This window comes from Pungitius pungitius, chromosome 4 (assembly GCF_949316345.1).
Source record: "Pungitius pungitius chromosome 4, fPunPun2.1, whole genome shotgun sequence".
Taxonomy (NCBI): Eukaryota; Metazoa; Chordata; class Actinopteri; order Perciformes; family Gasterosteidae; genus Pungitius; species Pungitius pungitius.
Window position 1 is genome coordinate 1940129 of NC_084903.1, and position 24333 is coordinate 1964461.

Sequence of the window (24333 nt, forward strand, 5' to 3'; positions counted from 1 at the left end):
CGAAGGGTGACAAATATAAAATTCTCCTTCGAGCCGGAGTTAAACCAGATTTGGTTTGATATCAGTAAAATCCCTGTTTATTCCACTCTCACTAAGGGCCATACAACTCTTCCAAAACGGACAAAGATAAAAACCTCCTTCGAGCCGGAGTTGAACCAGCAACCTAAGGATACCTGCTAATTGCACATTGAATATCAGCCTACAGTCCTCCGCTCTATCAACTGAGCTATCGAAGGGTAAAGTTATTGTGTTGTTTTTTAGCAGGGAATACAAGGCTGGACCTAAAGACGAACCAAAGTTTGTTTTACAAAGAACAGATGGATTCGTTTTCAGGAAATTTCAAGAGAAGATTTGGTTGGCCATCAGTTAAAACTCTGTTTATTCCACTCTCACTAATAATGAGGGCCATACAACTCTTCCAAAACGGACAAAGATAATATTCTCCTTCGAGCCGGAGTTGAACCAGCGACCTAAGGATACCTGCTAATTGCACATTGAATATAAGCCTACAGTCCTCCGCTCTACCAACTGAGCTATCGAAGGGTAAAGTTATTGTGTTGTTTTTTAGCAGGGAATACAAGGCTGGACCTAAAGACGAACCAAAGTTTGTTTTACAAAGAACAGATGGATTTGTTTTCAGGAAATTTCAAGAGAAGATTTGGTTTGATATCAGTAAAAACTCTGTTTATTCCACTCTCACTAAGGGCCATATAACTCTTCCAAAACGGACAAAGATAAAAAGCTCCTTCGAGCCGGAGTTGAACCAGCGACCTAAGGATACCTGCTAATTGCACATTGAATATCAGCCTACAGTCCTCCGCTCTACCAACTGAGCTATCGAAGGGTAATCTTATTGAGTTGTTTTTTAGCAAGTATAACAAAGCTTGACCTGAAGACGAACCAAAGTTTGTTTTACAAAGAACAGATGGATTCGTTTTCAGGAAATTTCAAGAGAAGATTTGGTTGGCCATCAGTAAAAACTCTGTTTATTTCACTCTCACTAAGGGCCATACAACTCTTCCAAAACGGACAAAGATAAAAACCTCCTTCGAGCCGGAGTTGAACCAGCGACCTAAGGATACCTGCTAATTGCACATTGAATATCAGCCTACAGTCCTCCGCTCTACCAACTGAGCTATCGAAGGGTAAAGTTAATGTGTTGTTTTTTAGCAGGGAATACAAGGCTGGACCTAAAGACGAACCAAAGTTTGTTTTACAAAGAACAGATGGATTCGTTTTCAGGAAATTTCAAGAGAAGATTTGGTTTGATATCAGTAAAATCCCTGTTTATTCCACTCTCACTACGGGGCCATACAACTCTTCCAAAACGGACAAAGATAAAATTCTCCTTCGAGCCGGAGTTGAACCAGCGATCTAAGGATACCTGCTAATTGCACATTGAATATCAGCCTACAGTCCTCCGCTCTACCAACTGAGCTATCGAAGGGTGACAAAGATAAAATTCTCCTTCGAGCCGGAGTTGAACCAGATTTGGTTTGATATCAGTAAAATCCCTGTTTATTCCACTCTCACTAAGGGCCATACAACTCTTCCAAAACGGACAAAGATAAAAACCTCCTTCGAGCCGGAGTTGAACCAGCGACCTAAGGATACCTGCTAATTGCACATTGAATATCAGCCTACAGTCCTCCGCTCTACCAACTGAGCTATCGAAGGGTAATCTTATTGAGTTGTTTTTTAGCATGTATAACAAAGCTTGACCTGAAGACGAACCAAAGTTTGTTTTACAAAGAACAGATGGATTCGTTTTCAGGAAATTTCAAGAGAAGATTTGGTTGGCCATCAGTTAAAACTCTGTTTATTCCACTCTCACTAATAATGAGGGCCATACAACTCTTCCAAAACGGACAAAGATAATATTCTCCTTCGAGCCGGAGTTGAACCAGCGACCTAAGGATACCTGCTAATTGCACATTGAATATAAGCCTACAGTCCTCCGCTCTACCAACTGAGCTATCGAAGGGTAAAGTTATTGTGTTGTTTTTTAGCAGGGAATACAAGGCTGGACCTAAAGACGAACCAAAGTTTGTTTTACAAAGAACAGATGGATTTGTTTTCAGGAAATTTCAAGAGAAGATTTGGTTTGATATCAGTAAAAACTCTGTTTATTCCACTCTCACTAAGGGCCATACAACTCTTCCAAAACGGACAAAGATAAAAAGCTCCTTCGAGCCGGAGTTGAACCAGCGACCTAAGGATACCTGCTAATTGCACATTGAATATCAGCCTACAGTCCTCCGCTCTACCAACTGAGCTATCGAAGGGTAATCTTATTGAGTTGTTTTTTAGCAAGTATAACAAAGCTTGACCTGAAGACGAACCAAAGTTTGTTTTACAAAGAACAGATGGATTCGTTTTCAGGAAATTTCAAGAGAAGATTTGGTTGGTCATCAGTAAAAACTCTGTTTATTTCACTCTCACTAAGGGCCATACAACTCTTCCAAAACGGACAAAGATAAAAAGCTCCTTCGAGCCGGAGTTGAACCAGCGACCTAAGGATACCTGCTAATTGCACATTGAATATCAGCCTACAGTCCTCCGCTCTACCAACTGAGCTATCGAAGGGTAAAGTTATTGTGTTGTTTTTTAGCAGGGAATACAAGGCTGGACCTGAAGACGAACCAAAGTTTGTTTTACAAAGAACAGATGGATTCGTTTTCAGGAAATTTCAAGAGAAGATTTGGTTGGCCATCAGTAAAATCCCTGTTTATTAAACTCTCACTAATAATGAGGGCCATACAACTCTTCCAAAACGGACAAAGATAAAAACCTCCTTCGAGCCGGAGTTGAACCAGCGACCTAAGGATACCTGCTTATTGCACATTGAATATCAGCCTACAGTCCTCCGCTCTACCAACTGAGCTATCGAAGGGTGACAAAGATAAAATTCTCCTTCGAGCCGGAGTTGAACCAGATTTGGTTTGATATCAGTAAAATCCCTGTTTATTCCACTCTCACTAAGGGCCATACAACTCTTCCAAAACGGACAAAGATAAAAACCTCCTTCGAGCCGGAGTTGAACCAGCGACCTAAGGATACCTGCTAATTGCACATTGAATATCAGCCTACAGTCCTCCGCTCTACCAACTGAGCTATCGAAGGGTAATCTTATTGAGTTGTTTTTTAGCATGTATAACAAAGCTTGACCTGAAGACGAACCAAAGTTTGTTTTACAAAGAACAGATGGATTCGTTTTCAGGAAATTTCAAGAGAAGATTTGGTTGGCCATCAGTTAAAACTCTGTTTATTCCACTCTCACTAATAATGAGGGCCATACAACTCTTCCAAAACGGACAAAATAATATTCTCCTTCGAGCCGGAGTTGAACCAGCGACCTAAGGATACCTGCTAATTGCACATTGAATATAAGCCTACAGTCCTCCGCTCTACCAACTGAGCTATCGAAGGGTAAAGTTATTGTGTTGTTTTTTAGCAGGGAATACAAGGCTGGACCTAAAGACGAACCAAAGTTTGTTTTACAAAGAACAGATGGATTTGTTTTCAGGAAATTTCAAGAGAAGATTTGGTTTGATATCAGTAAAAACTCTGTTTATTCCACTCTCACTAAGGGCCATATAACTCTTCCAAAACGGACAAAGATAAAAAGCTCCTTCGAGCCGGAGTTGAACCAGCGACCTAAGGATACCTGCTAATTGCACATTGAATATCAGCCTACAGTCCTCCGCTCTACCAACTGAGCTATCGAAGGGTAATCTTATTGAGTTGTTTTTTAGCAAGTATAACAAAGCTTGACCTGAAGACGAACCAAAGTTTGTTTTACAAAGAACAGATGGATTCGTTTTCAGGAAATTTCAAGAGAAGATTTGGTTGGCCATCAGTAAAATCCCTGTTTATTAAACTCTCACTAATAATGAGGGCCATACAACTCTTCCAAAACGGACAAAGATAAAATTCTCCTTCGAGCCGGAGTTGAACCAGCGACCTAAGGATACCTGCTAATTGCACATTGAATATCAGCCTACAGTCCTCCGCTCTACCAACTGAGCTATCGAAGGGTAATCTTATTGAGTTGTTTTTTAGCAAGTATAACAAAGCTTGACCTGAAGACGAACCAAAGTTTGTTTTACAAAGAACAGATGGATTCGTTTTCAGGAAATTTCAAGAGAAGATTTGGTTGGCCATCAGTAAAAACTCTGTTTATTTCACTCTCACTAAGGGCCATACAACTCTTCCAAAACGGACAAAGATAAAAACCTCCTTCGAGCCGGAGTTGAACCAGCGACCTAAGGATACCTGCTAATTGCACATTGAATATCAGCCTACAGTCCTCCGCTCTACCAACTGAGCTATCGAAGGGTAAAGTTATTGTGTTGTTTTTTAGCAGGGAATACAAGGCTGGACCTGAAGACGAACCAAAGTTTGTTTTACAAAGAACAGATGGATTCGTTTTCAGGAAATTTCAAGAGAAGATTTGGTTGGCCATCAGTAAAATCCCTGTTTATTAAACTCTCACTAATAATGAGGGCCATACAACTCTTCCAAAACGGACAAAGATAAAAACCTCCTTCGAGCCGGAGTTGAACCAGCGACCTAAGGATACCTGCTAATTGCACATTGAATATCAGCCTACAGTCCTCCGCTCTACCAACTGAGCTATCGAAGGGTAATCTTATTGAGTTGTTTTTTAGCATGTATAACAAAGCTTGACCTGAAGACGAACCAAAGTTTGTTTTACAAAGAACAGATGGATTCGTTTTCAGGAAATTTCAAGAGAAGATTTGGTTGGCCATCAGTTAAAACTCTGTTTATTCCACTCTCACTAATAATGAGGGCCATACAACTCTTCCAAAACGGACAAAGATAATATTCTCCTTCGAGCCGGAGTTGAACCAGCGACCTAAGGATACCTGCTAATTGCACATTGAATATAAGCCTACAGTCCTCCGCTCTACCAACTGAGCTATCGAAGGGTAAAGTTATTGTGTTTTATTTTTTTAGCAGGGAATACAAGGCTGGACCTAAAGACGAACCAAAGTTTGTTTTACAAAGAACAGATGGATTTGTTTTCAGGAAATTTCAAGAGAAGATTTGGTTTGATATCAGTAAAAACTCTGTTTATTCCACTCTCACTAAGGGCCATATAACTCTTCCAAAACGGACAAAGATAAAAAGCTCCTTCGAGCCGGAGTTGAACCAGCGACCTAAGGATACCTGCTAATTGCACATTGAATATCAGCCTACAGTCCTCCGCTCTACCAACTGAGCTATCGAAGGGTAATCTTATTGAGTTGTTTTTTAGCAAGTATAACAAAGCTTGACCTGAAGACGAACCAAAGTTTGTTTTACAAAGAACAGATGGATTCGTTTTCAGGAAATTTCAAGAGAAGATTTGGTTGGCCATCAGTAAAAACTCTGTTTATTTCACTCTCACTAAGGGCCATACAACTCTTCCAAAACGGACAAAGATAAAAAGCTCCTTCGAGCCGGAGTTGAACCAGCGACCTAAGGATACCTGCTAATTGCACATTGAATATCAGCCTACAGTCCTCCGCTCTACCAACTGAGCTATCGAAGGGTAAAGTTATTGTGTTGTTTTTTAGCAGGGAATACAAGGCTGGACCTGAAGACGAACCAAAGTTTGTTTTACAAAGAACAGATGGATTCGTTTTCAGGAAATTTCAAGAGAAGATTTGGTTGGCCATCAGTAAAATCCCTGTTTATTAAACTCTCACTAATAATGAGGGCCATACAACTCTTCCAAAACGGACAAAGATAAAAACCTCCTTCGAGCCGGAGTTGAACCAGCGACCTAAGGATACCTGCTTATTGCACATTGAATATCAGCCTACAGTCCTCCGCTCTACCAACTGAGCTATCGAAGGGTGACAAAGATAAAATTCTCTTTCGAGCCGGAGTTGAACCAGATTTGGTTTGATATCAGTAAAATCCCTGTTTATTCCACTCTCACTAAGGGCCATACAACTCTTCCAAAACGGACAAAGATAAAAACCTCCTTCGAGCCGGAGTTGAACCAGCGACCTAAGGATACCTGCTAATTGCACATTGAATATCAGCCTACAGTCCTCCGCTCTACCAACTGAGCTATCGAAGGGTGACAAAGATAAAATTCTCCTTCGAGCCGGAGTTGAACCAGATTTGGTTTGATATCAGTAAAATCCCTGTTTATTCCACTCTCACTAAGGGCCATACAACTCTTCCAAAACGGAAAAAGATCAAATTCTCCTTTGAGCCGGAGTTGAACCAGCGACCTAAGGATACCTGCTAATTGCACATTGAATATCAGCCTACAGTCCTCCGCTCTACCAACTGAGCTATCGAAGGGTGACAAAGATAAAATTCTCCTTCGAGCCGGAGTTGAACCAGATTTGGTTTGATATCAGTAAAATCCCTGTTTATTCCACTCTCACTAAGGGCCATACAACTCTTCCAAAACGGACAAAGATAAAATTCTCCTTCGAGCCGGAGTTGAACCAGCGACCTAAGGATACCTGCTAATTGCACATTGAATATCAGCCTACAGTCCTCCGCTCTACCAACTGAGCTATCGAAGGGTAATCTTATTGAGTTGTTTTTTAGCCTGTATAACAAAGTTCGACCTGAAGACGAACCAAAGTTTGTTTTACAAAGAACAGATGGATTCGTTTTCAGGAAATTTCAAGAGAAGATTTGGTTTGATATCAGTAAAATCCCTGTTTATTCCACTCTCACTATGGGCCATACAACTCTTCCAAAACGGACAAAGATAAAATTCTCCTTCGAGCCGGAGTTGAACCAGCGACCTAAGGATACCTGCTAATTGCACATTGAATATCAGCATACAGTCCTCCGCTCTACCAACTGAGCTATCGAAGGGTGACAAATATAAAATTCTCCTTCGAGCCGGAGTTAAACCAGATTTGGTTTGATATCAGTAAAATCCCTGTTTATTCCACTCTCACTAAGGGCCATACAACTCTTCCAAAACGGACAAAGATAAAAACCTCCTTCGAGCCGGAGTTGAACCAGCAACCTAAGGATACCTGCTAATTGCACATTGAATATCAGCCTACAGTCCTCCGCTCTATCAACTGAGCTATCGAAGGGTAAAGTTATTGTGTTGTTTTTTAGCAGGGAATACAAGGCTGGACCTAAAGACGAACCAAAGTTTGTTTTACAAAGAACAGACGGATTCGTTTTCAGGAAATTTCAAGAGAAGATTTGGTTGGCCATCAGTAAAATCCCTGTTTATTAAACTCTCACTAATAATGAGGGCCATACAACTCTTCCAAAACGGACAAAGATAAAAACCTCCTTCGAGCCGGAGTTGAACCAGCGACCTAAGGATACCTGCTTATTGCACATTGAATATCAGCCTACAGTCCTCCGCTCTACCAACTGAGCTATCGAAGGGTGACAAAGATAAAATTCTCCTTCGAGCCGGAGTTGAACCAGATTTGGTTTGATATCAGTAAAATCCCTGTTTATTCCACTCTCACTAAGGGCCATACAACTCTTCCAAAACGGACAAAGATAAAATTCTCCTTCGAGCCGGAGTTGAACCAGCGACCTAAGGATACCTGCTAATTGCACATTGAATATCAGCCTACAGTCCTCCGCTCTACCAAATGAGCTATCGAAGGGTGACAAAGATAAAATTCTCCTTCGAGCCGGAGTTGAACCAGATTTGGTTTGATATCAGTAAAATCCCTGTTTATTCCACTCTCACTAAGGGCCATACAACTCTTCCAAAACGGACAAAGATAAAATTCTCCTTCGAGCCGGAGTTGAACCAGCGACCTAAGGATACCTGCTAATTGCACATTGAATATCAGCCTACAGTCCTCCGCTCTACCAACTGAGCTATCGAAGGGTAATCTTATTGAGTTGTTTTTTAGCCTGTATAACAAAGTTCGACCTGAAGACGAACCAAAGTTTGTTTTACAAAGAACAGATGGATTCGTTTTCAGGAAATTTCAAGAGAAGATTTGGTTTGATATCAGTAAAATCCCTGTTTATTCCACTCTCACTATGGGCCATACAACTCTTCCAAAACGGACAAAGATAAAATTCTCCTTCGAGCCGGAGTTGAACCAGCGACCTAAGGATACCTGCTAATTGCACATTGAATATCAGCATACAGTCCTCCGCTCTACCAACTGAGCTATCGAAGGGTGACAAAGATAAAATTCTCCTTCGAGCCGGAGTTAAACCAGATTTGGTTTGATATCAGTAAAATCCCTGTTTATTCCACTCTCACTAAGGGCCATACAACTCTTCCAAAACGGACAAAGATAAAAACCTCCTTCGAGCCGGAGTTGAACCAGCAACCTAAGGATACCTGCTAATTGCACATTGAATATCAGCCTACAGTCCTCCGCTCTACCAACTGAGCTATCGAAGGGTAATCTTATTGAGTTGTTTTTTAGCATGTATAACAAAGCTTGACCTGAAGACGAACCAAAGTTTGTTTTACAAAGAACAGATGGATTCGTTTTCAGGAAATTTCAAGAGAAGATTTGGTTGGCCATCAGTTAAAACTCTGTTTATTCCACTCTCACTAATAATGAGGGCCATACAACTCTTCCAAAACGGACAAAGATAAAAACCTCCTTCGAGCCGGAGTTGAACCAGCGACCTAAGGATACCTGCTAATTGCACATTGAATATCAGCCTACAGTCCTCCGCTCTACCAACTGAGCTATCGAAGGGTAAAGTTAATGTGTTGTTTTTTAGCAGGGAATACAAGGCTGGACCTAAAGACGAACCAAAGTTTGTTTTACAAAGAACAGATGGATTCGTTTTCAGGAAATTTCAAGAGAAGATTTGGTTTGATATCAGTAAAATCCCTGTTTATTCCACTCTCACTATGGGCCATACAACTCTTCCAAAACGGACAAAGATAAAATTCTCCTTCGAGCCAGAGTTGAACCAGCGACCTAAGGATACCTGGTAATTGCACATTGAATATCAGCATACAGTCCTCTGCTCTACCAACTGGGCTATCGAAGGGTGACAAAGATAAAATTCTCCTTCGAGCCGGAGTTGAACCAGATTTGGTTTGATATCAGTAAAATCCCTGTTTATTCCACTCTCACTAAGGGGCATACAACTCTTCCAAAACGGACAAAGATAAAAACCTCCTTCGAGCCGGAGTTGAACCAGCGACCTAAGGATACCTGCTAATTGCACATTGAATATCAGCCTACAGTCCTCCGCTCTACCAACTGAGCTATCGAAGGGTAAAGTTAATGTGTTGTTTTTTAGCAGGGAATACAAGGCTGGACCTAAAGACGAACCAAAGTTTGTTTTACAAAGAACAGATGGATTCGTTTTCAGGAAATTTCAAGAGAAGATTTGGTTTGATATCAGTAAAATCCCTGTTTATTCCACTCTCACTATGGGCCATACAACTCTTCCAAAACGGACAAAGATAAAATTCTCCTTCGAGCCAGAGTTGAACCAGCGACCTAAGGATACCTGGTAATTGCACATTGAATATCAGCATACAGTCCTCTGCTCTACCAACTGGGCTATCGAAGGGTGACAAAGATAAAATTCTCCTTCGAGCCGGAGTTGAACCAGATTTGGTTTGATATCAGTAAAATCCCTGTTTATTCCACTCTCACTAAGGGGCATACAACTCTTCCAAAACGGACAAAGATAAAAACCTCCTTCGAGTCGGAGTTGAACCAGCGACCTAAGGATACCTGCTAATTGCACATTGAATATCAGCCTACAGTCCTCCGCTCTACCAACTGAGCTATCGAAGGGTAAAGTTATTGTGTTGTTTTTTAGCAGGGAATACAAGGCTGGACCTAAAGACGAACCAAAGTTTGTTTTACAAAGAACAGATGGATTCGTTTTCAGGAAATTTCAAGAGAAGATTTGGTTGGCCATCAGTTAAAACTCTGTTTATTCCACTCTCACTAATAATGAGGGCCATACAACTCTTCCAAAACGGACAAAGATAATATTCTCCTTCGAGTCGGAGTTGAACCAGCGACCTAAGGATACCTGCTAATTGCACATTGAATATCAGCCTACAGTCCTCCGCTCTACCAACTGAGCTATCGAAGGGTAAAGTTATTGTGTTGTTTTTTAGCAGGGAATACAAGGCTGGACCTAAAGACGAACCAAAGTTTGTTTTACAAAGAACAGATGGATTCGTTTTCAGGAAATTTCAAGAGAAGATTTGGTTGGCCATCAGTAAAAACTCTGTTTATTCCACTCTCACTAAGGGCCATACAACTCTTCCAAAACGGACAAAGATAAAAAGCTCCTTCGAGCCGGAGTTGAACCAGCGACCTAAGGATACCTTCTAATTGCACATTGAATATCAGCCTACAGTCCTCCGCTCTACCAACTGAGCTATCGAAGGGTAAAGTTATTGTGTTGTTTTTTAGCAAGGAATACAAGGCTGGACCTAAAGACGAACCAAAGTTTGTTTTACAAAGAACAGATGGATTCGTTTTCAGGAAATTTCAAGAGAAGATTTGGTTGGCCATCAGTAAAAACTCTGTTTATTCCACTCTCACTAAGGGCCATACAACTCTTCCAAAACGGACAAAGATAAAAAGCTCCTTCGAGCCGGAGTTGAACCAGCAACCTAAGGATACCTGCTAATTGCACATTGAATATCAGCCTACAGTCCTCCGCTCTACCAACTGAGCTATCGAAGGGTAAAGTTATTGTGCTGTTTTTTAGCAGGGAATACAAGGCTGGACCTAAAGACGAACCAAAGTTTGTTTTACAAAGAACAGATGGATTCGTTTTCAGGAAATTTCAAGAGAAGATTTGGTTGGCCATCAGTTAAAACTCTGTTTATTCCACTCTCACTAATAATGAGGGCCATACAACTCTTCCAAAACGGACAAAGATAAAAACCTCCTTCGAGCCGGAGTTGAACCGGCGACCTAAGGATACCTGCCAATTGCAGATTAAACATCTCTACCTACATTCCAACAGGTAATGACTGTGTTAGCAAGACAAGCCAAGATGGGGATGTCATTGATTATGTTACTTGTTGTTACTTGATTGACATTTGGGTTGGTAGGCTGGGGACCACTAGGATGAAGGAGGTATGTGGGGTGCCGGTGTAGGATACTGAGCGGGCAAGATTTCAACCTTAGTACAAGGTCTGTCTCACGCACATTATTAAGCGAACTCCACATGGTGTCCGAAGTGCTGTGTAGCTCAGGCAGGATATAAGAGAGTTGTACTACTGTAGGGACGTTTGTAAAAGTTCACAAGAAGTGTTCAGTGAAGTTCGATGATGGATAACGAGCAGGACTGGGAAGCATCTAGCCTTAGCATGGCGGCAAACACTCCCAGCTCTACGTTTAACATATAGCCGCTGGAGCCCGTTGATGTTCCCAAGCCGAACGACTGGACGAAATGAATTCGGAGATTCCGTTCGGCAAGAAACCTAACTGCAAGCTCCGAAGTCAACCAGGTGAATACTTTGATATACTGCATGCGAGACGAAGCAGATGACGTCTTGAGAGGCTTAAAACTAAGTGCTTTAGACCAGCAAATATACACAACCGTGAGAGGCGGATATGAGTCTTTATTCATTGTTAAAAAGAATATTGTATATGAGCGTGCGCATTGCAGGCTGATGCAAGGCTCTCCAAACGGATGCAAATGGATTTAAATCTGGAAAATTCCATTAACATAGCAAGACAATCAGAAGAGATAAAAAAGCAACAAAACACACTGAGGAGTGATGTCAGTAGTGTAGTGAAGTTGGATGCCGACACTGTGGACAGAGTGTTTGAAGGAAGGAAGCCCAAGTTCAACAAATACAAAAGTCACGGAGCAAGGCCACACTTCAGCAGCCAGAGTAGGCATCCACAAGGTTCCCATTGCTACAAATGTGGTGGCCCTCCTCACCCTAGACATGAGTGCCCCGCCAACGATGCTAAGTGTCATTCATGTGGAAGAAACTTACAGAGTGTCTGCTGTGCAGGCGAAAATGTGGCTGGTATTGAGATGGAGGAGGATGAATGTTTCTTCCTGAGTTCTGTAAAGTCTGACAAAGTTGCATTGACCGCTAATAGGAATAATGGACACCACAATCAGGTTCAATTTTGACACTGGAGCGGATGTCACTATTGTGGGCTGCAACGGATTCCGCTGGATGTGTCAGGGTTCGCCAGACTGCAGCTGAGGAGTGAGTCAAACAGACCATACAGAAGGTTTATGTGGTCAAAATTCTGAGCACGCCCTTGCATGGATTTCCAGCTATTACAGCTATCTACTCGCTTATAGAGCCACTCCTCTTAGCTTCTCATGGGCTGACACTTAGGCACCACGGTGCCAACTATTCCCTCTCATCTGGACCCAACACTGCCTGACAGTCGTGCACTGGCTCGGATAGGAAAAGGAGAAGAGGATGTCAGATGCTGCACAATACAACAGGCGTCACCGTGCAAAAATGAACCGTGTCTTGTCACCGGGAGACCCTGTAAGAATCACGAATCAGTAAACGTTTATTGCTATCATATGTCAGACATACATGGAATTTGACTTGGTGGTTGGTGCATGAAGGAAGACAGTATGACAATGGACAACAGACAATGAAGTGCAGCAATAAGATACAAATACTGTATAATAAAATGTATTCTATGGGTTAGTACGGTAAAGCTATGGTTTAGTAAGTTAAGAAATTAAGATTTTTAAAAAAGATAAAGTGCACCAGCTAAACAGAAAGTGACAAGTGAAAGTGACAAAGTGTATGTGCATGTAGAGAGTCCGTCAGGGGGAGACCCGGGCTCGGTTGATGAGCCCGACTGCCGAAGGGAAGAATCTGTTAGGGTGGCGGGAGGTCTTAGTCCTGATGGATCTCAGCCTCCTGCCGGATGGACGGGGCGAGAGGGGTCGGCCACAATCTTACAAGCCCGCTTCAAAGTCCTGGAAGCGAACAAGTCCTGGAGAGACGGCAGAATGCAGCCAATCGCCAATGAAGAGCGGATGACACGCTGCAACCTGCCTCAGGAAGAACAACCTCTGCTGAGCCTTTTTGGTGATGGAGCTAATGTTCAGCTCCCACTTGAGGTCCTGGGCGATGATGGAGCCACACGGAAGGAATCCACATTGGTGACGGGGGAGTCACACAGGGTGACTGGAGGTGCAGCTGTTGGTGTACAGGAAGAAGAGCAGAGGGGAAAGAACACAGCCTTGGGGAAAACCAGTGCTGATGGACCGAGAGGCAGAGATATGTTTCCCCAGCTTGACGTGCTGCTTCCTGTCGGACAGGAAGTCAGTGATCCACTTGCAGGTGGAGTTGGGCACGTACAACGGAGAGTTTGTCCTGCAGCAGAGACGGGATGGTGTTGAAGGCAGAGCTGAAGTCTACAAACAGGATCCTGGCGTAGGTTCCTGCTTCTTTGCAAACATTTGCACCTTAATGATTACTGTCCTATTTTTCTTTTAATAATTCCTTATTTAAAAAAGACCATTCAAGCAACAAGTGAATGTACTGTTGGGGTTGAACGCTGCAGCTGCTGCTAGTGTGGAGTGAATGGACAGCAACATAGCATTAAAGCAACAATGTAATTAAAAAAGAATTGCTGTCTGTGGTTCTGGGCTGTGGCAATCATTTTGAAAAATAATAGCTCGCTGCAACGTATGGAAATAAATAACTGAACAAGTTCATTTTTTGGAACTGTGAACTTTGTACAAAAATGTTGAAGTTTGAACTATGAACTGAACTAGTTCTTTTTTTAAATTTGTGAACTAAACTTTAAACTAGTAGAAAGTGAACTTTCTCAACACTGGATGTAGGATTGTTCATGTTACAGGTTGTTACTTGATTGACATGTAATTCACAACATCTCCGGTATCAGCAATGCAAGTGGAAGTGGGAGAGATGCCCCTGAGGATTAGAAGAGTTAAATTAATGCTGGCATACTGGGTTAATCTCCAGGGGCATTGTGGAACTCACCCAACCAAAAGCATTCTGACAGACTGTTGGGAACATAGGGAATCCAATCACACAAGCTCTGGGTGGGTAGGCGATGTAATGGCGGAAAAAGCAGGGTTGTGTCAAGACAGTATTGCCCTGCAGTCTCAATCTCCTCCATTTCTCCCTGGTTATTCCCATCTCCAAAGGTAGACTTTAGGATGCAGCAAAAATTGAAGGATAAGTCGAAGCAAAAACCAGCATGGCGCATAGTACAGAATTATTTTGATCAGCACTTCATCAGACTTTACATTCATATTTACGGACGGATCTAAAGACCCCAAAACAGGATGTGCAGGAGCAGCAGTTTATATCCTGTGTGAGAGTGAGATCTGCATCAGGCAAAGAGTATCAGATCATGTGTCAGTTTATACCACAGAGCTATTGGCAATTCTGTTGGCCCTGCAGTGGCTAGATAAGAGGGAAATTAACAACACCGTAATTGCATCTGACAGTTTCTCAGCACTTTCCAGCATAGAATCTGGTAGATCAAATATCAGGAATGATATAATCAATGAAATATTCCTCATAATGTATAGGATGGAAATTAGAGGTCAAACCATGCAATTCATCTGGGTACCAGCCCATGTTGGTGTGGAGGGGAATGAACAGGTTGATATTCTGGCCAAACAAACGCTCAGAATTAAGAACATAGGTTTAAATGTTCCATTAAGTAAATCTGAGGTCACGCAAAGCATTAGAACATATGCAAATAAAGTATGGCAGGAGTACTGGGATGATCAGGAAACTGGAAGGCATCTCTATAAAATTCAAAAACATGTTTGGGTAAGGAGGGAAAGAAGGGAAGGATACGTCATCACTCGATTGAGAATAGGACACACAGGACTCAACCATTCACTACATAAAATAGGCAAGCACCCAACTGGGAAATGCTCATAATGTGACCAACCAGAAACTGTGGAACATGTATTGTTACAATGTGGGAGTTACAGTATACAGAGGGAACATCTTCGTCAGTCACTTAAGAAGGTAAAACACCAGGACTGGACACTGTCAAGTCTACTGGGGAATCAAGCAGATAAAACGTATGGTTTCATTATTCCGTTTTTAAGAGAAACGAATTTAGTTAAACGGATGTAGTTTTTTTCTTCTTTTTTCTGTTCTTTATCTCATCTCTTAGTGTTCTGCATAATCTCCTGCTCCACACTCCAGTCCAGATGGTGGCGGTAATGCACCGACAAAATAATTTGCGAACCGCCAATAAACACTAAAAGAAGAAGAAGATTGACATGTAGGTAAACAAATAGGAAGCCTTGGGTTGGTAGGCTGGGGACCAATAGGATGAGGGAGGTATGTGGGGTGCGGGAGTAGAATACGGAGCGGGCATGATAATAATAATAAAGATGTCAGCCATAGTACAGTCTGTCTCACCCGCATTACTAAGCGAACTCGACAGTCATCATGTCTGCTGTTGTTCAATTTTGAAATTGCTCATTTTCCGCTCTCCTGTATCCATGTATCTTGACTCTTGAGGCCTGAAGTTCTTTTTGCTCTGCATGCTGGTTCTTGTAGTTTTTCCTGTACTGTGGCCGCAGAAATTAGGTGCTACGTCTCTTAAGGACTCTTCGGGCGGCACAGCCATGCAGACAGCCGATGCTCCTAGCGGAGGTTTGTAATGTCGTTCGAACATCGCAGACAGACGCTAAACAGTTTAGTCCTAACGTGCTTTGGCGACACGAGGTAACGTTTAATCGCTATGACCAAGTTAGCCGTGACACTTAGCCAGCTAGCATGCTAACGCGCTGTGCTTCTGTTGCTATGTTCCTGGCGTTATACAACCACTGTTGCCACGGACGTTGGTGATACATTTTCACGGAGTTTAATTAAGTCTCGTCTGTCCTTCTCAGGTAAGGAGAGGACCTCTTGTCCCTTATATGGCTGTAAGCGAGTGTACTCGGACACGACGGCTTTGGAGAGCCATATCAGAGACCATGAGATCTCCGCTCAGTCTCTACCAGGTGAGCCCTTCGGGTCCGGAGATATTTCACTAACGTTTTTTTCAAATATTGTTTTCTTGTATTTGCATGGTTTTTGATGGCATAGTTACGCATAAGCCACCACAGTGGACGCTATTGCATCGTCCCGTACACAGCCACCCAATGGCAAGCAGTTGTAGTACGTGCAGTACGTGCAAGATACATTTCCCCAAACCAAGATGGCTGACCGACAGTCACAAACACCCATCAGTTCTCAATATCTTGCCTATCCTTCTATTCAGAGAGATCCATGCAGGTATAAACATGTTGGTGACATCTAAGGAATCGTATAAGTCATACATTTTCCAAGTATTGAATTTATATTACAGGGAAATTATGAATAATTATCTGTCAACTAAATTTGACAACATGCATCACTGACGTAGTGATACACCTCTTGTGACGACATACAGCAAAAGAATCCCGCAGTGTTTTTGGACAATTTCTTTACTACCGTTCCACTTTATTGGGCATTGAATTTATGTATTGTTTATGGTTACCATTTTCTCACCTCAAATTAAAGGACTTTAAGAGAGATAAAACACGAATATTTATATATCATATATGAAAATCTGATTTAGATTTGCAGCAGTTTCTACAGTTACAGACCACTACTTGGCTCCTTTTTCAAGAATTTAAATCTAGCTTCAGTTTATTTTTGTATTTGTGTGATATCTGTTGGCGAGGGAAGGGGTGCAACCATCTTTGAATGCCAAGTAAATGTAAATGGTGTAAACACTGTCCCTTCCCCCCACCCTCCAGGAAAGGTCCTGTTGTGCTCCACCCTGGGATGCAGTGGTTCCTTCCCAGATATGCAAAAACTGATGGAACACATGAGGCATCATCACAAACCCAACATTTTCTTCCTGTGAGTTCTCGGTTTTTACTCTTTCTGCCCTCTCATCAACTTTCAGTTGCCAAGTTGATCAGACCATGCAATACATCCCCCCTCCCCCTCCTCCCCAAAGGTGCGAGAGCTGCCGCACAAAGTTGCGTTCTTACCGGGGCCTCCTGACTCACCTCCACACCTGTTCCAAAGTGTCCCGAGGGAGGCCAAAGCCGGCAGATACAGCGCCCCCCCCGCCTGCCGCCATGACAGACCTGGACGAGAAGCCCCCGCTGCTTGACCGGTTGCCCACCCCCCAGCTGCTTCCCTCCGAAATCCCAACCACGGAAGGTTCCTTCCTCGCCGCCGTTCTAGATGCAGAGCCTCCCACGCCTCTCCACGGCACCTCTTTCTTGTCCAACCCGGAGACCTCCTCTCCCCTCCTAGCGCCACCGCAGCTCAAAGAGGCGGCGCCCCAGCCCTGGGTCAAGAGCGAACCCTCTGATTTTCCTCTGCCTTCAAACCCGGATGGCTACGGCTGCCCCGGTTTACCTCCGGACACAAACCAGGTCTCCTGAGCCTGCCCACGTGGCGGTTTTGAGTGGTTCAGTTGGTGACAGATCTGACACTGCTGCGCCTCATGTGTAAAATGTTTTTAAAGGGATCATTCATCAAATCCAATGATAAGCCAGCAACCAACAAGGGGGTCACTACGCGACTGCTCAGCAATGCATCATTTATTTATAACGGATTCAGTAATTTACTTAACCGACTGGTGGAATCGGTGAATGTTGTTGGGACGGTTTACATCAGCGGAATGAATCCACACTCGGTGCTCTATTGTGTGTGGGGATTGAATCAGATTAAACGTGTGTGTTCATGGCGTTGAAGCAACATGGACGAAAAGGAACTGAATGGCTCAGATAAGGTCACACACTTATTTGGCCACTTCATGGGATTTTTTTCAAATACCAATTGGCCTGGAACCATTTCTCTTGTACAAACACTAACAAGAATGACAATTAGAAAAGCTTTTTTATTTTATTATTTGAGTTGATACAAGCACTGGGCTGCTCACAGCCCAAAGAGGGTGCTGACTCCATGCCTCCTTACATCCAAAACATGCTCCCGAACAACCATCCTTAGAACTCTCTCCCGCTGAGCAGCGAGCTGTCATTAACACATCGAGACACTATTACACGATGGGGAGGAGGGGGGGGGGGGTCCCACTTGGTCACCAACTTGTGAATTATTAGACATTACCACATGCAGACTGAGGTGCGCTTTTCCACAAAAACAAATCCCATCACGCTGGATGAATGGGAGCCATTGTCCGTACTCTAAAGAAAACACATGGAGGGAGGGGGCGCTGTCTCTACTTGGACAGCGTTGACAGCATGAACCATCCTCCCTTCAGATTTAGTACAATTTCAAGAGGATTATTTATTTTACAGCCCTGCAGTTTCCACCTGTTAATAAAACCAAACCTGCTAGAAATGAATGTGTTTTTATTCCACATGATGGCAGGTTGAGAAATAAAATAGTAAACAAATGCATGAAAAACAAGATTAAGTGCCAGCTGTCCAACCTCTAGATCAGGCAATGTTGATTTTTGTTTCATTATCACAACTATGTTCAGCTCAGTTCTCTTGAGGCTTTTTAAAAAAATCTGTTCTGGTCAACGGCGTAGACCTTCCCTGCCGGAAGCTTCCGGAAAAATAGACTGTTGCCTCTGCTCATGTTGCCCTGGAAAGAAGAGAAGATTCAAGGGTTTTAGTACCGTGACATGAGGTAATTAGAACTACTCAATGCCGAAGATCCCTGTGCTTGTGTACACCTTGGAGTCAAATGAGCAGCTATGACAGGTTTAATGTTCCAACACCCTGCACACCTTTTGTGTTCCCTACAAATACGTACAGTAGTAACTAAACTTCATGGTGCTTTTAGTTGTCGGTCGACACTGAACAACCCAGAAGCCGTTAACACGGCTGGACCTCTTAATTGGGACCACCGGTTAGAAACATGAGAAGCTGACCTACAGCCACAGAGGAGCAGAGGATTGTGGAGTCATATCCGACCTCACATGCTGAGACAGCGTTGTGTGGTTCGGTGTTTTAAAATCAAAGCCGGCATGGCGGGAGATCTTATGGCATTATCTTTATTTCAGCCCTCTAAAATAGGTTTTGCCTTATGGCGTGGGTTTGAATCTTCTGCACCAAAAAACACGTCCACGAGGCGGTTACTGTAAAAAGCATCGGTCATGTGTACCCATCCTGTGTAGACAGATGTCGGGGGTGCCATGTGTTTACCTCTCTGCTTAGATGCCTCCAGCAGTCCACCCAGGTGGGACATACAGACACATAGGGAGGCAGGCCCCCGGCGAGCCTGCAAGGACAAACCGATATTGTAATTGTGCCCTAGTCCGAGACGTGCAGGGATCTACAGAACGATGCCTTCGCTGCAGACTCACCCGCAGTTATTGACAGCCATGAGGTTCGACACCAAAACGAAAGGGTACGTGAGCATACTCGCAAAGAACTGGAAGAAGAAGAGGGCACAGCAGGGGAATCTTGATCGAAACCGCAAGCTAAAATGTTGTAAACATCCAACAACGCACAGCATCTGTTGCACTCACCCCGGTCACAGCCTGAGAGCAGTTCTTGATTTCCCCTGTGTGACTCATCTGGAGAAAAGAACAGATCAAAGAGAGTTAATGTATGCGAGACTGGGACGAATACAGACCCTCACACGTCTCAGCTTTATCTTTGGTAAATAGTTCTTTGTCAAAAATAGAATTTTGAATGCTACAGTTATTATAACATCAAATATTGAAATAAAAATGACTAAAGATTAAATGTCTCATCTCCTGCCTAATACGAGTTGTTGTATTTCAAAATATTAATCCTAGAAGCTGTGGACTAACATGTTTTCTGCACGTTTACACACCGAGTCATCGATGGCGTATGTATTGATGACGTGAGCCAGCAGGTTACAAATCCACAGAGACAGGACGTCACCGAGCAAGCGAGGAATCAGACCCCTGAGTGAGAAAACACAGCAGCATTTTGGCTTTAAAACATTGAGAGTATGAAAAGCAACGATCAACCAAAGTTAGAGTTACAGTTAGAATTTATACCCACCGGTTACTTCGGGGGCTGATTAGTAATTAAACATTAAAAACATGGCACTAAACACGCGTCCATGTAAAAAAAAGCTTTACGGTAACTACTCCGTGTTTAACAAAGAATGTGGAGAAATTGTGCACTTGTGGTTGTTAGTAGTTATTTTTTTTATTTGACATATTTCTGATGAGCAGTTAGTTAAACGGTTTGTAGCCTATCCATCAACAAAAGTGTGTAGCACCACTGTGCACATACAAAAGCACCGGGCACCAAGGAAAAACTACCTCTGGGCGTATTCTCACTTTGCAATTATTCAAAGTTAACCATCAAGTCAATGCACCAACAATCGTATTAAAAAGAAAGAAATAAGACCAGGAGTGTGAAACTTACGCAAAGAAGCCCAGTAATCCTTCTTCTTTGTAGACCGTGACTACGGAGTCAAACACCCCGCTGACAAAGAAAGAAACGCATGAACATTTGTAAGTTATAATCTACAGCGCCGGCTCTTCTCAATGAGGTCTAAAAACGTCAGAACTGTACCTGTATTTTGTTTCCCTCCCAATAAACTGGACCATACATCGCAAAGTAATCACTGAAAAGCAAGTTGGAGGAAAAACAGACTTGACATGTGGACCAGCGTCTCTCCCGCCACACACACATGCTGTTGGCAGCATAACGCTGTAGTGGGCGTGTAAAGCCATCTGGAGACCCTGGACGGACTCACCATGAAAGGGATGTGTGACAATGGTGGCGCAGGAGCGGGCTATCATCTCTTTGGCTGTCTGTGGGAGAGAAAGCAAGCAAACGAGGAATAGGTTCCATTATTCCACATGAAAGCCCCGTTGGATCCTCAAATAGTCTAAACTAAGTGAAGAGAACTGCAGGATAAAGTGACGACTGGTAACATGTGTAGCTCAACGAAGCGAACGCAATTAAAACGAAATCCTTTGATATTTTACAAAATGGTTAGAGGGGGGGGGGGGGGCAGATGATACCAAATCGCAGGCTTCCCTGAAGGAAAGGCTTTCAGGTCGGCATGTTAATGGGAGAAGAAAAGTGGAGAATGATTGAGAAATAGGGAGATTGATTCTATGAAAGTGAGAGAAGACTTCCACCAGGTACCGACTAATAATGTCCTAAGCCGTTTGTTTAGTTTTAAAAAGCTGCTCATTTAAGGTTGATAGGCACAGATTATATCACTCGGTAAGGATGAATACGGTATATAAAATTGTCAAAAAAAACATCCTTCATTTATGAAATAAAGCAGATGTCTGATGTTGTAAATGCAACGTTAAAGCTGTGGGAGGACTCGCAGTCGCAGTACATTCTGAAAAGGGCAGCCGAGCAGCCAGAGTGTTCGTAAAGACACACTTGGTCAAATATGGTGATCAAGAATGTATAATAAATGCAATGAAGACGTTACCTCGTTAACGACGTGCTGTAGGGAGCCCTCTGCAGCCTTCTGCTGGCCTCCCAGCACCTGGTCGACAGAATCAAACCTCAGCGACAACCGGCTTACACACAATATTCACCTTAAAGTTTAAACAATAAGACCAGCAGAAGAAGCGCTTACCTGAAGCGTGCCGTGTTCTTGACATTTCTGAAAAAAAATAGAGGTTAACATGATAAAACCGCCCTTGTGAATAAAGACTTAGGTGAGTTACATTTACATGGATCTTACTTTTGCTCCTTTAAATAAGTTCTATACTCATTGGCAAAGCCTCACTGATTTTTATTCTCTATTTTTTTTTTTTTATCAACTCAACTCCTGACATATTTTCGCGTTAGAGGAATTAACCAGCTGTCACACTGAGGAATGGTTGGTTACCTGTAATTCAAGCTTCTGCCCAAAAATAAAATTGCTAATCAATGCCATTTGCAGTACGTATAACCTATTCTCCAACTCAAAACGAGTTGCTAAGCAAGACTCGAGCTCATGATAATTATATGATTTGTGGGGTCAATACACAAAATGAAATGTAAAATGTCAATTTCAACCTTGAAGGAAATGCGTTCAAGAAAACAAACATGGCATACTTTCAACTGAAGAACAAGCTGTATGACAACATACTTTTCACAGTGCCCTTTTCATGGCCTACCTGCACAACATTGCTGTGAACAATGGTGCCGATGGAGCCGGCGCACAGCCTCGGGCCGAGCCCTTTGAAGAGACCCGCTTTTCCATCGATCTTGATGATGTGTTTGGCTGAAACAGCCGGAAAATAAACAGCACAAATTAGACAAGGCCTAAAAAAAAAAAAAAACAGCGCGAGGTTGACATCAAGGAAACGCCAAGGGGGGGGGGGGGCTCATTTCATCCCAAAAACTAGAACTTGAGATCACAGGTTGGTACCAGTTGTGTGAAAGAATCTTCGGCAGCAGCACTGTGAGCAACAATCACAGTGCGAGCGTTCATCACGCTAAGATTGCACAACATTTTTCTATTTTTTGGATGAACACAATTAAAAACCAAAGAACCACACTGAAGAACAGGAGACACCCAACATTTGTGAGGTGTTTATGACTTGGTGGCAGTAACATTTTGATGAGAAATAATGAATGTTACTTTTAAACTTGTTTATTTATTCGATTCATTTCAGTTTTAAGTACTAAGAAGTTTAAACGTTTAGGGGTATACATTTTGTACAGACAGGAAGAACAAAAAACAAAAAAAGGCTTCTGTCAGTTGTCAATCCCGTCTCCAAAAACACGTCCAGCGCCGCTCAGGGCGGGACAGAGTTGTCTCACAAAAAGGACGAGCTACAACAGATTAAACACCCACAGAGAGAAAGACAGTAACCCCCCCCCCCCCCCCCGTCTTTGTCCTGATTAATGTCCCAGAGACCCACCGTAAGCAAATAGGCCGGGCAGCTGGTAGACTTGTCTGCCGAACAGGTTCCGGCCCAGAGAGGGAGCGAGCGGCTCGTGTCCAACCTGACGGCACACACGAGAACAACCACGAAGAGGGATGAGAAACGAGCCACGAACAAGGACGCGTCCACACCTGGACTAAAATAACACACCTGGATTTCTTTGACACACTTTGACCACCTTTGTTATTTTGGTCTAGTTATTTCTGTTCACTTCCGGACAGCTGACGTCACGCCGAGTCGGCGTAATGATTATCGGCGGCTTTAGCTCGCTAGTTAGCAACAGATCATTTTAGCGTACGAGCTACTTTAGTAGGCTAAAGGACGCCGGTCTGTAAAGAGCAGAAGAGCCCGCGCACCGTACTCGCCATGTACGTTATTAACGCTGTACAAGTGTGTCATTCAAGACAGCTAACGCTGCGTGAAAGCAATGCCCCGAGAAACATGTTAGAAATAATAACATGCATGTTATCGCAAAGAAAGACATCCTCGCTGGTCCCTGACCTTTCACTTCCTTTTAACACAGGTCAGCAACATCCACTTTGAAAGCAATTGGAAATATGAATCACTTTGTAACTTCGATCAATTGTTTCCAAAATGTAGCCAATAGCCAAGTTGTAACGTTGGATTGCTGCTGGGCTGCCAGCTAACGTCAAGTAGCGGTTATCTTTCCAAAGAGTCCCCACAACAACACCAGCTTGTTAGAAAAAAACTGATGCGTTTTAGAAGCGGTCAGAGGACGTGTACAGAAAATGAACAACACAGCACGATCATTACAGTATGAACCGTAAGAACTGTTTGTCACGCCTCACTTCCGCAGAGTATGACAGAAGGTCATAGGGACAAGAGTCGGATCGATAGTGTAGTTGGCGTTGTTGTCATAGCGTATGCTGCGGTGCATTAATCAGAGATCCGCGCCGAATGAAGGAGCCAATCGACGTTAACGTAGGGGCTTCAATTATGCTCATTAATTCAGTCACAGTCGATGCTGTTTTCTAAGTATATTAGCAGTTTCTTCTTCAAGGTGCTAGCTAGTTGGCTCGTGCAGTATTTACGCCATAACTGCTAGTTAACCGTGACCCGAGCGGCTGCTTCCCCGGGGACACCTCCCCTAGGTCCCACCACTTCTCCCCTTACCTGGATCAGGACTTTGATGTACATCAGAGGGTGGGAGAGGACGGTGAGCCCTGATCCCAGCAATACCTGTCCACACGTGTCCGCCATCTTTACAGATACAGTGGAGTTACGCGGAAGTCTTTCTCTTTCTTTTTGCGTCAGAGGAGTCAACAGCGCCCTTTTTATGTGGGTACCGCCATCTAGCGTTTCGCATCGTGTATTGCTCGCTTAATGACAGAAGCCTTTTCACTTTACACAAATCATTTCTGTGTTCTCATCTGTCATCTCAAAATAATGTTTACTTTATTTGATGAACTTGGAGATGATTGTTTTGTCATTATCGTAATCTCTTTGTGGGAGGTCGTTGCATTGCTGGCCAATGCTTCCAAAAAAAAATGTGATGTTCTTAAATATTTAAAGGTGCTAATCCCACTTGGCATCATACCAGAATAAATAC

The 24333-nt window shown here is 43.0% G+C and overlaps 2 protein-coding genes and 27 non-coding genes across 29 annotated transcripts; 1 reads left to right on the forward strand and 28 right to left on the reverse strand.

The window, feature by feature from the left end:
- Positions 1 to 442: 442 nt before the first annotated feature.
- trnay-gua (transfer RNA tyrosine (anticodon GUA)) lies at positions 443 to 543 on the reverse strand. The gene is made up of 2 exons: positions 507 to 543; positions 443 to 478 (listed from the first exon to the last, which is right to left on the reverse strand). It is a non-coding gene; the product is annotated as a tRNA-Tyr (tRNA).
- A 200-nt stretch (positions 544 to 743) lies between these two features.
- Positions 744 to 844, reverse strand: trnay-gua (transfer RNA tyrosine (anticodon GUA)). The gene is made up of 2 exons: positions 808 to 844; positions 744 to 779 (listed from the first exon to the last, which is right to left on the reverse strand). It is a non-coding gene; the product is annotated as a tRNA-Tyr (tRNA).
- Positions 845 to 1044: 200 nt separating this feature from the next.
- trnay-gua (transfer RNA tyrosine (anticodon GUA)) lies at positions 1045 to 1145 on the reverse strand. The gene is made up of 2 exons: positions 1109 to 1145; positions 1045 to 1080 (listed from the first exon to the last, which is right to left on the reverse strand). It is a non-coding gene; the product is annotated as a tRNA-Tyr (tRNA).
- Positions 1146 to 1576: 431 nt separating this feature from the next.
- Positions 1577 to 1677, reverse strand: trnay-gua (transfer RNA tyrosine (anticodon GUA)). The gene is made up of 2 exons: positions 1641 to 1677; positions 1577 to 1612 (listed from the first exon to the last, which is right to left on the reverse strand). It is a non-coding gene; the product is annotated as a tRNA-Tyr (tRNA).
- Positions 1678 to 1883: 206 nt separating this feature from the next.
- trnay-gua (transfer RNA tyrosine (anticodon GUA)) lies at positions 1884 to 1984 on the reverse strand. The gene is made up of 2 exons: positions 1948 to 1984; positions 1884 to 1919 (listed from the first exon to the last, which is right to left on the reverse strand). It is a non-coding gene; the product is annotated as a tRNA-Tyr (tRNA).
- Positions 1985 to 2184: 200 nt separating this feature from the next.
- trnay-gua (transfer RNA tyrosine (anticodon GUA)) lies at positions 2185 to 2285 on the reverse strand. Its single transcript has 2 exons — positions 2249 to 2285; positions 2185 to 2220 (listed from the first exon to the last, which is right to left on the reverse strand). It is a non-coding gene; the product is annotated as a tRNA-Tyr (tRNA).
- Positions 2286 to 2485: 200 nt separating this feature from the next.
- On the reverse strand, positions 2486 to 2586 carry trnay-gua (transfer RNA tyrosine (anticodon GUA)). The gene is made up of 2 exons: positions 2550 to 2586; positions 2486 to 2521 (listed from the first exon to the last, which is right to left on the reverse strand). It is a non-coding gene; the product is annotated as a tRNA-Tyr (tRNA).
- A 206-nt stretch (positions 2587 to 2792) lies between these two features.
- On the reverse strand, positions 2793 to 2893 carry trnay-gua (transfer RNA tyrosine (anticodon GUA)). The gene is made up of 2 exons: positions 2857 to 2893; positions 2793 to 2828 (listed from the first exon to the last, which is right to left on the reverse strand). It is a non-coding gene; the product is annotated as a tRNA-Tyr (tRNA).
- A 129-nt stretch (positions 2894 to 3022) lies between these two features.
- trnay-gua (transfer RNA tyrosine (anticodon GUA)) lies at positions 3023 to 3123 on the reverse strand. Its single transcript has 2 exons — positions 3087 to 3123; positions 3023 to 3058 (listed from the first exon to the last, which is right to left on the reverse strand). It is a non-coding gene; the product is annotated as a tRNA-Tyr (tRNA).
- Positions 3124 to 3328: 205 nt separating this feature from the next.
- trnay-gua (transfer RNA tyrosine (anticodon GUA)) lies at positions 3329 to 3429 on the reverse strand. Its single transcript has 2 exons — positions 3393 to 3429; positions 3329 to 3364 (listed from the first exon to the last, which is right to left on the reverse strand). It is a non-coding gene; the product is annotated as a tRNA-Tyr (tRNA).
- A 200-nt stretch (positions 3430 to 3629) lies between these two features.
- Positions 3630 to 3730, reverse strand: trnay-gua (transfer RNA tyrosine (anticodon GUA)). The gene is made up of 2 exons: positions 3694 to 3730; positions 3630 to 3665 (listed from the first exon to the last, which is right to left on the reverse strand). It is a non-coding gene; the product is annotated as a tRNA-Tyr (tRNA).
- A 206-nt stretch (positions 3731 to 3936) lies between these two features.
- trnay-gua (transfer RNA tyrosine (anticodon GUA)) lies at positions 3937 to 4037 on the reverse strand. Its single transcript has 2 exons — positions 4001 to 4037; positions 3937 to 3972 (listed from the first exon to the last, which is right to left on the reverse strand). It is a non-coding gene; the product is annotated as a tRNA-Tyr (tRNA).
- Positions 4038 to 4237: 200 nt separating this feature from the next.
- trnay-gua (transfer RNA tyrosine (anticodon GUA)) lies at positions 4238 to 4338 on the reverse strand. Its single transcript has 2 exons — positions 4302 to 4338; positions 4238 to 4273 (listed from the first exon to the last, which is right to left on the reverse strand). It is a non-coding gene; the product is annotated as a tRNA-Tyr (tRNA).
- A 206-nt stretch (positions 4339 to 4544) lies between these two features.
- trnay-gua (transfer RNA tyrosine (anticodon GUA)) lies at positions 4545 to 4645 on the reverse strand. The gene is made up of 2 exons: positions 4609 to 4645; positions 4545 to 4580 (listed from the first exon to the last, which is right to left on the reverse strand). It is a non-coding gene; the product is annotated as a tRNA-Tyr (tRNA).
- A 206-nt stretch (positions 4646 to 4851) lies between these two features.
- Positions 4852 to 4952, reverse strand: trnay-gua (transfer RNA tyrosine (anticodon GUA)). Its single transcript has 2 exons — positions 4916 to 4952; positions 4852 to 4887 (listed from the first exon to the last, which is right to left on the reverse strand). It is a non-coding gene; the product is annotated as a tRNA-Tyr (tRNA).
- A 203-nt stretch (positions 4953 to 5155) lies between these two features.
- Positions 5156 to 5256, reverse strand: trnay-gua (transfer RNA tyrosine (anticodon GUA)). Its single transcript has 2 exons — positions 5220 to 5256; positions 5156 to 5191 (listed from the first exon to the last, which is right to left on the reverse strand). It is a non-coding gene; the product is annotated as a tRNA-Tyr (tRNA).
- A 200-nt stretch (positions 5257 to 5456) lies between these two features.
- trnay-gua (transfer RNA tyrosine (anticodon GUA)) lies at positions 5457 to 5557 on the reverse strand. Its single transcript has 2 exons — positions 5521 to 5557; positions 5457 to 5492 (listed from the first exon to the last, which is right to left on the reverse strand). It is a non-coding gene; the product is annotated as a tRNA-Tyr (tRNA).
- Positions 5558 to 5763: 206 nt separating this feature from the next.
- trnay-gua (transfer RNA tyrosine (anticodon GUA)) lies at positions 5764 to 5864 on the reverse strand. The gene is made up of 2 exons: positions 5828 to 5864; positions 5764 to 5799 (listed from the first exon to the last, which is right to left on the reverse strand). It is a non-coding gene; the product is annotated as a tRNA-Tyr (tRNA).
- A 129-nt stretch (positions 5865 to 5993) lies between these two features.
- Positions 5994 to 6094, reverse strand: trnay-gua (transfer RNA tyrosine (anticodon GUA)). The gene is made up of 2 exons: positions 6058 to 6094; positions 5994 to 6029 (listed from the first exon to the last, which is right to left on the reverse strand). It is a non-coding gene; the product is annotated as a tRNA-Tyr (tRNA).
- A 359-nt stretch (positions 6095 to 6453) lies between these two features.
- trnay-gua (transfer RNA tyrosine (anticodon GUA)) lies at positions 6454 to 6554 on the reverse strand. The gene is made up of 2 exons: positions 6518 to 6554; positions 6454 to 6489 (listed from the first exon to the last, which is right to left on the reverse strand). It is a non-coding gene; the product is annotated as a tRNA-Tyr (tRNA).
- Positions 6555 to 7291: 737 nt separating this feature from the next.
- On the reverse strand, positions 7292 to 7392 carry trnay-gua (transfer RNA tyrosine (anticodon GUA)). Its single transcript has 2 exons — positions 7356 to 7392; positions 7292 to 7327 (listed from the first exon to the last, which is right to left on the reverse strand). It is a non-coding gene; the product is annotated as a tRNA-Tyr (tRNA).
- Positions 7393 to 7751: 359 nt separating this feature from the next.
- On the reverse strand, positions 7752 to 7852 carry trnay-gua (transfer RNA tyrosine (anticodon GUA)). Its single transcript has 2 exons — positions 7816 to 7852; positions 7752 to 7787 (listed from the first exon to the last, which is right to left on the reverse strand). It is a non-coding gene; the product is annotated as a tRNA-Tyr (tRNA).
- Positions 7853 to 8282: 430 nt separating this feature from the next.
- trnay-gua (transfer RNA tyrosine (anticodon GUA)) lies at positions 8283 to 8383 on the reverse strand. The gene is made up of 2 exons: positions 8347 to 8383; positions 8283 to 8318 (listed from the first exon to the last, which is right to left on the reverse strand). It is a non-coding gene; the product is annotated as a tRNA-Tyr (tRNA).
- A 206-nt stretch (positions 8384 to 8589) lies between these two features.
- On the reverse strand, positions 8590 to 8690 carry trnay-gua (transfer RNA tyrosine (anticodon GUA)). Its single transcript has 2 exons — positions 8654 to 8690; positions 8590 to 8625 (listed from the first exon to the last, which is right to left on the reverse strand). It is a non-coding gene; the product is annotated as a tRNA-Tyr (tRNA).
- A 430-nt stretch (positions 8691 to 9120) lies between these two features.
- Positions 9121 to 9221, reverse strand: trnay-gua (transfer RNA tyrosine (anticodon GUA)). The gene is made up of 2 exons: positions 9185 to 9221; positions 9121 to 9156 (listed from the first exon to the last, which is right to left on the reverse strand). It is a non-coding gene; the product is annotated as a tRNA-Tyr (tRNA).
- Positions 9222 to 10259: 1038 nt separating this feature from the next.
- Positions 10260 to 10360, reverse strand: trnay-gua (transfer RNA tyrosine (anticodon GUA)). Its single transcript has 2 exons — positions 10324 to 10360; positions 10260 to 10295 (listed from the first exon to the last, which is right to left on the reverse strand). It is a non-coding gene; the product is annotated as a tRNA-Tyr (tRNA).
- A 200-nt stretch (positions 10361 to 10560) lies between these two features.
- Positions 10561 to 10661, reverse strand: trnay-gua (transfer RNA tyrosine (anticodon GUA)). The gene is made up of 2 exons: positions 10625 to 10661; positions 10561 to 10596 (listed from the first exon to the last, which is right to left on the reverse strand). It is a non-coding gene; the product is annotated as a tRNA-Tyr (tRNA).
- Positions 10662 to 15264: 4603 nt separating this feature from the next.
- znf414 (zinc finger protein 414) lies at positions 15265 to 17676 on the forward strand. The gene is made up of 4 exons (XM_037450814.2): positions 15265 to 15574; positions 15814 to 15924; positions 16705 to 16810; positions 16911 to 17676. Exons 1-4 carry the CDS (start codon positions 15463 to 15465, stop codon positions 17344 to 17346), a joined length of 765 nt encoding a protein of 254 aa, XP_037306711.2. The 5' UTR covers positions 15265 to 15462; the 3' UTR covers positions 17347 to 17676.
- A 108-nt stretch (positions 17677 to 17784) lies between these two features.
- mtch2 (mitochondrial carrier homolog 2) lies at positions 17785 to 24032 on the reverse strand. Its single transcript, XM_037450828.2, has 13 exons — positions 23898 to 24032; positions 22740 to 22824; positions 21990 to 22096; positions 21464 to 21490; positions 21314 to 21370; positions 20615 to 20672; positions 20431 to 20482; positions 20281 to 20340; positions 19715 to 19808; positions 19404 to 19451; positions 19239 to 19306; positions 19078 to 19153; positions 17785 to 18514 (listed from the first exon to the last, which is right to left on the reverse strand). Exons 1-13 carry the CDS (start codon positions 23982 to 23984, stop codon positions 18428 to 18430), a joined length of 906 nt encoding a protein of 301 aa, XP_037306725.1. The 5' UTR covers positions 23985 to 24032; the 3' UTR covers positions 17785 to 18427.
- Between the last annotated feature and the right edge of the window lie 301 nt (positions 24033 to 24333).

Excerpts from the sequence above, each read along its gene's own strand:
- mtch2 (XM_037450828.2), bottom strand. The coding sequence starts at position 23,984 with ATGGCGGACACGTGTGGACAGGTATTGCTGGGATCAGGGCTCACCGTC. Across the intron at positions 20,673-21,313 it reads TACAGCACGTCGTTAACGAG|ACAGCCAAAGAGATGATAGC; the intron begins GTAACGTCTTCA and ends TCTCTCCCACAG. Across the intron at positions 19,154-19,238 it reads ATGGCTGTCAATAACTGCGG|GCTCGCCGGGGGCCTGCCTC; the intron begins GTGAGTCTGCAG and ends TTGTCCTTGCAG.
- znf414 (XM_037450814.2), top strand. The coding sequence starts at position 15,463 with ATGCTGGTTCTTGTAGTTTTTCCTGTACTGTGGCCGCAGAAATTAGGT. Across the intron at positions 15,575-15,813 it reads AGCCGATGCTCCTAGCGGAG|GTAAGGAGAGGACCTCTTGT; the intron begins GTTTGTAATGTC and ends TGTCCTTCTCAG. Across the intron at positions 15,925-16,704 it reads CTCCGCTCAGTCTCTACCAG|GAAAGGTCCTGTTGTGCTCC; the intron begins GTGAGCCCTTCG and ends CCCACCCTCCAG.